At 39.5% G+C, this 11,132-nt stretch overlaps 1 protein-coding gene across 3 annotated transcripts; it reads left to right on the top strand.

Annotated features, from left to right (window-relative positions):
• Window positions 1-2,973, top strand: LOC139979186 (uncharacterized). Of its 3 annotated transcripts, none has more exons than XM_071989936.1 (4): window positions 1-163; window positions 650-931; window positions 1,169-1,432; window positions 2,886-2,973. In XM_071989936.1, the coding sequence occupies exons 1-3, from the start codon at window positions 32-34 to the stop codon at window positions 1,247-1,249; spliced, it is 495 nt and encodes a 164-aa protein (XP_071846037.1). In that variant the 5' UTR covers window positions 1-31; the 3' UTR covers window positions 1,250-1,432; window positions 2,886-2,973. The 3 variants fall into 3 exon arrangements, with proteins under 3 accessions (XP_071846037.1, XP_071846028.1, XP_071846046.1); XM_071989927.1 differs by lacking the exon at window positions 2,886-2,973 and adding an exon at window positions 2,389-2,621; XM_071989945.1 differs by lacking the exon at window positions 2,886-2,973 and adding an exon at window positions 2,389-2,621 and having other exon boundaries at window positions 650-895.
• Window positions 2,974-11,132: the final 8,159 nt, after the last annotated feature.

An 11,132-nucleotide genomic window follows, 5' to 3' on the forward strand; every position in this document is an offset into this window, starting at 1 on the left:
TGAGGGCTCTTGTGCTAATTCGTCCTGCAGAATGGCATGTACTGATATTACAACATGTGTGTGTCCTACTGGTTATTTGATGCTAAATGATGATTGCGTTCCACTTCAAGAGTGTGGATGTTACATGGGCCATGGACAAACAGGGAACGAAACAGTCTTACCGGTGAGAAATTGCACAAATTTATTGTATTGATCATTTGTATCGTATAAAAGAAATTGTTCCTGCATGTTAACCTCAACTTTAAGTTAATGACAATCAAGGGTATAGTAAAGTGTTTGCCAAATTGACTACAAAAATCAGAACCATGGTTATACTTTTATAGATATTTTGTGAGAGCTGAACTGCACAAAAAAACTGCACAAAATAACATCATACAGAGTTCTGATTGGTCTAGTTATCTCGTAGTTTTAGTTTTTTATGCATTCATTGTTTGTATTCTGTAAACGTGCGAGAACGATTGTATGATTTGGGGGGGTTTTTTTTAACCATTCATTTTTACTTCAAACGTGGATGTATAATAAAAACGAATAGTCCTTCACGATCATTATTACACTCTATACTGTTACTACTTTACCCTTATTTTACTATAAAGTAACTGTTAGCGCCTATGTGTCACCAAAAAGTACAGTATTTTTCTTAATTTTTCAGGAAGGAGAAATTTACACCTCTCCAAGTTGTGATAAAATATGTCTTTGCAAAAACGATTACCTCACATGTAATGTCTCCGAAGGTTGTGATCCTAACGAAGATTGTGAATATTGGAACGGTATACCTCAATGTTATGGTCGTCAGGGAAACCAATATTCTGATTGTTCGCAAGTCTTTACTGACGGTAAAGAAGAGAGCGGTGTGTATGAAGTCAAGCCTAATAATTGGACTGGCCCCCCGTTTGAGGTTTACTGCGATATGTCCAATGGAGGAGGCTGGACGGTAAGTCGGGCACACATATTTAGATTGTGACATAGGTAAATTGTCAGCTCTAGGTAATTTATTATTATTACTATTCTTATTTTTATTTTTAAAATGACATTCTTTTAGTGGGAAAAGGGGAGTAAATGATGTTTATATAAAGTGACATGATGAAAATGAAGTGTTTTTTTTTTTTACGTTATAGTCTGCTCGTTAAACGTGTTGATCTTTCTCTGTATATGATCTGTACATTTCCAGGTAATCCAACGACGAATGGATGACGCTCAAGATTTTAATCTGTATTGGAGTGACTACAAAGAGGGCTTTGGTAACCTATAAGGGAGAACTTCTGGCTTGGAAACGAGAAGATCTACAGCTTGACAAATCAAAGACGATACGAGCTGCGCATCGACTTGAGTAATGTTGCCAGCGAGACATTCTATGCCGTATACGATTCCTTTTATATTTCCGACGAATCACAAGAATATACTCTACGGCTTGGAGCATACTCTGGAGATGCAGGTATGTGTCAAAACAAGTTCTCTATTAGCGAACATGCTCCCATGACAGATTTGGTAGTGAGCCTAACGGTTTGGTACTAACTTGACCGTTTTTTTTTATTCTATAAAGAAAAGACATACTGGAAGGCTAATTAAAGTGCTTCATATATAGTTTGAGGATCTTATGAAGCGTTGTGGGCGGACAATGTAACTATACGTAATCCCTGAAGTCTCCGCAAATAATCATACGTGTCTATTATTATTGTACACTATTGCTCACCATGATTCCTTTGAACAGTTCTTTCACGATCATATATGTTAATGTAGATTTATTAGATCTGAATGACGTACATATGTGCAGTTTACTCCTTACTTTAACAACTTGCTTCATGATCAACAACCTCCTTCTACCCTTCCATAGTAATCAAATAGAACACCCCCCAACCCCCCCCCCCCCTCTTATCATGCAGTAATCTTGTACTGTATTAACACAATTTAAAAGAAGAAAGACGGTACGTTACTGTTCTTACTTGCCTAACCAACATACCAGTATATGAAAAAATGTTACCATGGTAATTGGCTAGGTTAATTTACTTTCCACGACTTAATAATCTCGACCATTACATTTTCTTTTCTTTTGTTCATATCAAGTTTGATTGTGCCTCTAATATCTTTGCCTATATTTACAACTGGTTTGAAATTTATCCTGGATTAACTGAACTGAACTGAAAGTCACGATCCTTTGGAGACCTCTCATATAACCAGCACAACTTGCTACCATTGTATATATATATATATATATATATATATATATATATATATATATATATATATATATATATATATATATATATATACATGTAGTCATTTATGTCATTCTAGCCGCAAATATACCTTTGTCATTTTCTCTCCTCTTGTTATGTCATTCTAGCCGCAAATATACCTTTGTCATTTTCTCTCCTCTTGTTGCTGTCATAGGTGACGCATTATCCTACCATAAAAACTACCCGTTCAGCACAAGAGACAATGACAATGATGAAACAGACGACGATTACATGAGCTCGTTTTATAATAATGTAGCTGCTCTAACTCAAGGTGGATGGTGGCACAGAACTAACTTTCAAGAGTCCGGTTTCAGCTCTCTTAACAGCCCCGGTTGGGTTGTTGTGCATGTGTGGGCTACTGGTCCAGGACTCAGTAACCAAATCAATTTTTCCGACATGAAAATCCGGGCAATCGTTTAATTAATCGAAACACAAAAGATCATGAATTGCATGAGTATATATATATATACATCAGACCCTTTTTGGTATTATATGTTCGCTAAATCCTTAAATTGATTAAAACTGTGGGGCTGGCTTTGTAAGTTTTGACATTCATATATCATAATTGTGGTAGTTTTAAGTTTCTTCACAGAAATATAAAGTGATCGTTTATAGCAATTTATGGTAATAATCTTTGATTTATTTATGCAGTTGAGAACACACGGGGATCGGTCAATTTCGCTGACATCTCTACTATATTCCGGTATTTCATGGAGGGCGTATGGAAAGCCGTTTTAACATTTAATAAGGAATTTCAGATATCTCGAAATAATTTCAGATATCTCAAATTAAATTACGGATATCTCAAATTTATTTAAGATATCTACAAATAATTGCAGATATCTGAAATTCAATTGCAGATATCTCGAATTCAATTTTAGATATCTGAAATAGAATTTCAGATATCTCGAATGCAATAACAGATATCTCGAATACAATTTCAGATATCTGAAAATTCCCAATTAAATGTTAAAATGGCTTTCCATACGTGCCATTTTAACATTTAATCGGGAATTTCTGAATATGCATTTCAGATATCTGGAATTCAATTGCAGATATCTCGAATTCAAATTTCAGATATCTCGAGAATTAGAATTGCAGATATCTTGAATTCAATTTCAGATATCTCGAATTCAATTTCAGATATCTCGAATTCAATTTCAGATATCTGAAATAGAATTTCAGATATCTCGAATTCAATTTCAGATATCTGAATTAGAATTTCATATATCTCGAAATCTATTTTAGATATCTCGAATTCAATTTCCGATATCTGAAATAAATTTCAGATATCTCGAATTAAATTTAAGATATCTCGAATTAAATTTTATCTTGAAGATATCTTGAATTAAACTTCAGATATCTCGAATTCAATTTCAGATATCTCGAATTCAATTTCAGATATCTCGAATTCAATTTCAGGTATCTCGAATTCAATTTCGGATATCTCGAATTCAATTTCAGATATCTGAATTAGAATTTCAGATATCTCGAAATCTATTTTAGATATCTCGAATTCAATTTCCGATATCTGAAATAAAATTTCAGATATCTCGAATTAAATTTAAGATATCAAAAATTCCCGATTAAATGTTATAATGGCTTTCCATAAAGGCGTTTCTTTTTTACCTTATACTTCTTTATTTAGAATCTGTACACACAGTTTAACTAAATAATAATGTTTAGTTTGTTGATATTGCTATTTGTCTTGCTTTTGATTGTCTTTTGTTTGTTCTTGTGTGTGTGTTTTTTGGTGTGGGTTCTAAACATGTATAATGATTTGATTGGTTTCTATACAGGCGCGTCAGCCAAGGAGGGGTGGGGCGAAGGGGGAGACTGCCCCCTCTTTGAGCATATTTCTTCTATTATTTTTATAATATCGCTAGCAATTTCAAAATAGAAAATGCTTAGATGCAACTTACAAGGCCTGGGAAGTGCCATTTCCAGCCATCTGGGAGGTATTTTTGGCCTAAATTGTCTTGTACGCTTCGCGCCAATACATGGTGGCGCTACGCTTATATAGTTTGCATACAGGGCTTCGTCCCTCCCTTGGGCAAAGTCCTCGTAGCGAATGTTTCTATATGCGTCAATTATAAATAAGTATAATGTATAATTGTATTCAGGCGCGTATCAAGGATTTTCTAACCCGGGGGGCGCGAATTACTATCTAAGCGGAGCGCCACCATCAGTTGGCGCGCAGCGTACAAGAAAATTTCTGGTTTTGATACCCCCCAGATCACCGGAAATAGCACTTCTCGGGCTTGAAAATGAGCAACCAGATGTACACTTTTGCCTGAGAACCAAGTGTTTCCCAAAAGTTTTTTCCATCCATAACCTTTTTGCAGATTGTCACCAGTCACACATCATGTTCGACCTCATTGCATATCCTATGGATCATTGCTTTTGCAGGTGATTCTACGTCACGGCCACAATATCCGAAAGCCCCACTTTTCAAGGTTTTAAGCCCATTATTTGGTGAGAATTTGAAAATTCACATTTCTCGTGAATAAAATCACTTGAAAACATACCCATAATGTTGCACAAAATTCAATCTATGGACAATATAGAAAAACCTCCTTGAATCCCTAACAGACAGGTCAAAGTTGCACGAGTAGAGGAAAGTATGATGGAGAATGTTGGTGAGGAAATTTTGGAAAATACCGACACAGTTAATTTATTGGTGTAGAAATATTGCAACCTCTTATAATGGCTACTATAAAACTTGGTTGAAGGAAATGAAAAATAGCAGATATTTCCGATATCTGGTATATCGAAACCGAACACTACTCACATAGGCGTAGGTCCCGTAGGAGGCGGTGGCTGCAGCCCCCTCCCCCCCCCCCCCCCCGCAACCAAATTTTTCCCCATCTTTTTCGGGCACCTACTGAAAGAAAAATAAATAGCAATGAATAGGTTAAAAATGATCTCCTTGGTAATTAAAATAAAGTTGTAAGCTTGGCCGATATTACTACTGTAAAAGAGAGTTTTGACATAAATGGATCTGTATGATTTTTCTCCATCTACATAAGACATTTGGTTGTTTACATAGCATCAGTATACTGTGCAACTTTGATGGACCGTGCGGTACACGATGCTATATGCACTGTAATGACCTATGCTTGCTTATATGATATTGGCATTGATATGTTGAACGCGCGCTTCTTGCGCGAAAAATTTTGGCTTTTTTTTCGGGCAAGTCATTACAGCCCCCAAATCCAATTGGGCTCCTACGCCTTTAACTACACACATAGACAGTTTTTGAGGCTGTTCATCGTGGAACATGCATTTCAATGCTCACTGATATGATGTTTTATCTGCTCTTTGCTTTACAAATTCGAACAGGCGTGTAGCGAGTAATTGCCAAGGGAGGGGCGAAGCCTGTAGGCAAACTATCTAAGGGAAGCGCCACCATGAGTTGGCGCGAAGCGTACAAGAAAACTTTTGGCCGAAAATGCCTCCCAGATCGCTGGAAATGACACTTCCCAGGCCTTGTAAGTTGCATCTAAGCATTGTCTATTTTGAAATTACTAGCGATGTCATAAAGAAAATTTGCTCGGGGGGGGGGCGGTCGCCCCCTTCCCGAAATGCGTCATGTACCCGGACGACTCGGTCGAGTTCAAGACCAGCTACAGTTGGTTCCATATAGCACAATTGTTTACAATTGTTTAAGGCGTCCATACACACACACACGCGTTATGATAGACCATATATAGTATTTATATAGATACATTAGTGAGAGAGGAAAAATGGAAACGTCAAAAATGGAGTTGTCGGTGTAAGGGGTAGGGCGAGGCGCACACCCCCTCCGTAATCCTTGATCTGTCACTGGCTACCCTGTGTATATTATAGCGCTCCTATAAGTTTAAATTGATGGCGACGTCGTGCTTCTAAGTGCAGACCTATATGTTACTGCTAATCCATTTTGCTTTATCTTTTATTTATTGCTTTGTCATTTACGAATGATTTGTAATGTACTTGTTTAATATACAGAATCCACATTTTTTAAATGTCATTATAAGCTTAAATATAAACATTATTACAACGACAAAAAAAACATATTTATTGGTTTTCATACAATTAAAATATGAATTCATAACAAAGAAAAACGAAGTTGGAAAAGGAAAAAGAAATATGCAGCGTTGGTAATACTTATGCAGGGAGTAGTAAGTTTGCGAAATACTCGACTCTGCCACTTCGCGTTTAAAGTTTCCTGTTTTCGGTCCTTAATTGAGCTGATGGTTGACAAAAAAAAGGTACCTCAGGTTCCAGTATGAATAGGCTATACTCGATGAAAATGAAGGTCGTTTACAGTACTCAATATTCAATTTCTCCCTTTTCTGAGTGAAGTGGAATTATGAAATTGCGGGGAAAAATCTGCTTGTTACGCTGGCTAAAGTTTCACTGAAATATATGTCATTTTATTTTACAAACTCAAACTGTATATGATTCTTTTTTATCGATGTTGATCCACATGGGTGTATAACCAGAGCACAGAAGCCAACCGTCGATCACTAGAGCCTTGAAACAAGAGGCCATTTTGGAGCAACGGACAAAACTATTGCCTTTATCGACATGGGGAGGAAATCGGCACCTGCGGAACCTTAAACCTGTCGCACATTCTGCGCCTAACAATCGTGTATGGCTGTTGTGCCCGCTGCTGCTGTAGTCAGCCTTGTCACCGTTACCGATCGATTCCATGAGTAACTTGTCACACCTACGTCACACCCAAGTGTGTCCAATTCAAACAGTCACTGCTACTGGGACACAACAGTGCGTATAACAACGTGTCTCCTGCAGCGACTTCCAATAGGGACAAACAGCCACAAACCAGTGCATGCAACTATCTTAAAGAAGACTTGAAGACTCGCCCCAAACCGCGTGCCACGCTCTGAAAAAAGTTAACTTTCCATTGCTTGCAAATGACGTTTTCTTCTTGTCGCTACAAAATGCAGACAGTAATGAAATGTGATATCTTTTATCTAGACCTGAGATGTCCACGCTGCTATGTACACTGCTTTGTGGGTATTGACCGTAGCTGTATATATTGACTGTATACTAGTGTCTAATTACCGACCTTAGCAAGCTGTGTGTGTATTTTCTGGGTTCGATGGTGGTGTCTAACACTTCTGTTACACCTCACATGAAACTAGGTCAGATTACCGGCATGAGACGTTTCTTTGTGCGCGAGTCTTCACAACCTTTAATATATGCGATCTCGTATGTCACCGATTTATACATCACCTGAATAAAGCGAGACGATGGAGATAAACTACCATGCCTGAGGACACAACTCGACATGACAGGACTCGAACCAACTATCCTAAAATCACAAGTCCATTGCCTTAGCCGATTTACCACGCCGCATTACTCATTTATGTTGCGCCATCATCATCTGTTGTCAGATTGTTATCAGTGCAATTTACATAGGCTTCGTGTCTGTGTATGTACTTCATCAATTTCATAAACGTTGGTTGTTTGATTTTTTTCCTTTTTTGCGTTCCATAAGTTTACCACGCCGCTGGGAGTGACTGTGCATGTCGTAAATGTGTCCTCTGAACCTATCAGCTCTATATGGATACATGGGGCGACTGCATAATACTAGTTAGATGATTAGTGGATACAAAGATTTTGACTGCTACTACCAGGGAGTTGTTATAACAACTCCCTGCTACTATGCAGGGTATTAATCTGTATGACAGAAATCTTTAAATTTTTTTTTTCACAGATATAATGAAATATTTTATTGTTGCGTTGTCAAATGTTTGGTGCTTTATGCTTATTTTTAACATTCGCTGCCCAACGTTGTTGAACTGAAGTATTTTAGTTAGCTTCTCCCCCCTCCCCCACCCCCCCAAAAAAAGGAAAAAAAGCAGGATTTTGCTTTAACTGTCGAAATTGGTACGAGAAGATGGTGGACAATTCAACGCAATATGCAGGTGCGTATCCAGGGGGGGCGTTGGGGGGCGCGCCCCCCGGGTAAGGAAAAGAGGAGAGAAAAAAAGAGAAGAAAAAAGGGAAAAGGAGGGGGAAAAAGAAAAGGAGGAGAGGAAGGAAGGGAAAAGAAAAAGAAAAAAGAGAGAAAAAGGAGAAAAGGAGGGAGTAGAAGATAGCCAAGACCTCGGGAACAGAAAGAGGAACAGTCGTAGTTAAAGCGCTGATCCCTATTATATACACAGGGTAGCCAGTGACAGATCAAGGATTACGGAGGGGGTGTGCGCCTCACCCTACCCATTACACCGACAACTCCATTTTTGACGTTTCCATTTTTCCTCTCTCACTAATGTATCTATATAAATACTATATATGGTCTATCATAACGCGTGTGTGTGTGTATGGACGCCTTAAACAATTGTACAATTGGCAATATGGAACCAACTGTGGCTGGTCTTGAACTCGACCGAGTCGTCGGGGAACATGACGCATTTCGGGAAGGGGGCGACCGCCCCCCCCCCGAGCAAATTTTCTTTATGACATCGCTAGTAATTTCAAAATAGACAATGCTTAGATGCAACTTACAAGGCCTGGGAAGTGTCATTTCCAGCGATCTGGGCAGTGGCGGCGGAACCGGGGGGGGGGGGGCTTGGGGGGGGCTCAGCCCCCCATGAAAAAGTTGAGGGGGCAAATGCATGATAAGCCCCCCCCCCCCAATATTTACCAAGGCTCCGAAACGTGCATCTGCCCATTTTTCAATGCATACTTGTCGATCTGTCCGATGCACACGTATACTATATAGGTGTAATAATTTTAGTAAATGCTGGGGGGGGGACTCTCGGCCCGTCCCCTTGCTATAGACCACATTGTCACCCCAACCGCGTCTTCACGCCCCGTGAAAAGTGGAAGCAGTGAGTGTGAGTACCGGTGAGGGCAACACAACTTCGTCCTAGGCCAATGATTTGCCTCATTTCAGCCAGTTCTCCAACATCCCCTGAAGGATATATCCTTCTAATGGTAGCACATTTCCCATGGATATATCCTTCAGGGACATTCCCTTCTAATTGATGTATCTTTCGTAGGGTATATCCTTCTAAAGTGCCTTAAGTGTGATAACAAAAACACAATATTAGCATTTCACATGTACTGTATAGGGTACATGCATTCGTGACAGTGCTTGGTTCATAGAAATTTGTTGGCAACTGCACATGGTTTTGGAATTACCCATTTGTTTACATTAAGAAATGCTTTCTGGTTTTTCTTATGACATTTATTTAATTCAAGGGCGTAGGAACCGGGGGGCTGGGGGGCGCCAGCCCCCCCCCAGTGAAAAATATGGGGGGCGGAAGTATCGTTCCGCCCCCCCGCTCCGCAAGTCAGAAAACCCCTTTTTCATTTCCAAATGAGAAAAAAATCTCATTTGAAGCACCAAATTGCATCTAAGGCCAGGTGAAAATGTAAAATTCTTTACAAAATGGAGTGGGTGTCGAAGTGTGCTATATTGCACCAAATTGCATCTGAGGCCACCTGGAAATGCAAAAAAATTCCAAAGGGGAGGGGGACACCCCCTCCCCTTAGACCCCTCCCCCAGGCCGGCCATCAGTCTTCAGCCCCCCCCCCCCCTCCACTCAAAAGTACCTTCCTACGCCACTGATTTAATTATTGCATTTAACTGCAAGTAGTAATTTACTACACTCAAAAACGTCAAGTACACTACGAGTAATAGCTACTCTCTTAAAACACAATCGAATATACAAATTACAATGTTTTTACAGATTTTTTTTATAAATATTTATATTTATACTGGAAATAAATAAATGAAATAAAAATGAAATTACGTGCAATCTGAGAAATTGCAGGCTTGAGACCCATATTTTTGGGCTAGGTATTCGCAGCATAAAGCACTCGGGAAGTGCCGTTTCCGGCCATCTGGGGGTTTGAAAAACCCAAAAATTTTCTTGTACGCTCCGCGCCAACCGATGGTGGCGCTCCGCTTAGATAGTCTCCACACATTGGCCCCCCCAAAAATTTTCCCGTTCCGCCGCGTCTGGATCTGAGAGGCATTTACGGCCAACTTTTTCTTGTACGCTTCGCGCCAACTCATGGTGGCGCTTCGCTTAGATAGTTTGCCTACAGGCTTCGCCCCTCCCTTGGCAATTACTCGCTACACGCCTGTTCGAATTTGTAACGCAAAGAGCAGATATAACATCATATCAGTGAGCATTGAAATGCATGTTCCACGATGGATAGCCTCAAAATCTGTCTATGTGTGTAGTCAAAGGCGTAGGAGCCCAATTGGATTAAGGGTTGAAGGAGGTTTTTCTATATTGGTTGTCCATAGATTGAATTTTGTGCAACATTATGGGTATGTTTTCAAGTGATTTTATTCACGAGAAATGTGAATTTTCAACAAACAATGGGCTTAAAACCTTGAAAAGTGGGGCTTTCGGATATTGTGGGCCGTGACGTAGAATCACCTACAAAAGCAATGATCCATAGGACATGCAATGAGGTCGAACATGATGTGTGACTGGTGACAATCTTCAAAAAGGTTATGGATGGAAAAAAACTTTTGGGAAATACATGGTTCTCAGGCAAAAGTGTACATCTTGTTGGTCATTTTCAAGCCCGAGAAGTGCCATTTCCGGTGATCTGGGGGCATCAAAACCAGAAATTTTCTTGTACGCTCCGCGCCAACCAATGGTGGCGCTCCGCTTAGATAGTAATTCGCGCCCCCCGGGTTAGAAAATCCTGGATACGCGCCTGATATGCATGTGGATAAAATCAAAAATTCACCTTACGTCACAATAAGTTGGAAATCGATCCAGATAAGTAGTGTAAACTGAACCTTTAAACGTTACCGACCGATAACGTCATATTTGTGAACAAGTAAACCTTGAACTGTATCAAATCTAAAGTTCCTGCAAACAAACCAAGGAGCAAAGTTTAAAACGTGATTTACTGACA

Source organism: Apostichopus japonicus, chromosome 2 (genome assembly GCF_037975245.1).
Source record: "Apostichopus japonicus isolate 1M-3 chromosome 2, ASM3797524v1, whole genome shotgun sequence".
NCBI classification, from domain to species: Eukaryota; Metazoa; Echinodermata; class Holothuroidea; order Aspidochirotida; family Stichopodidae; genus Apostichopus; species Apostichopus japonicus.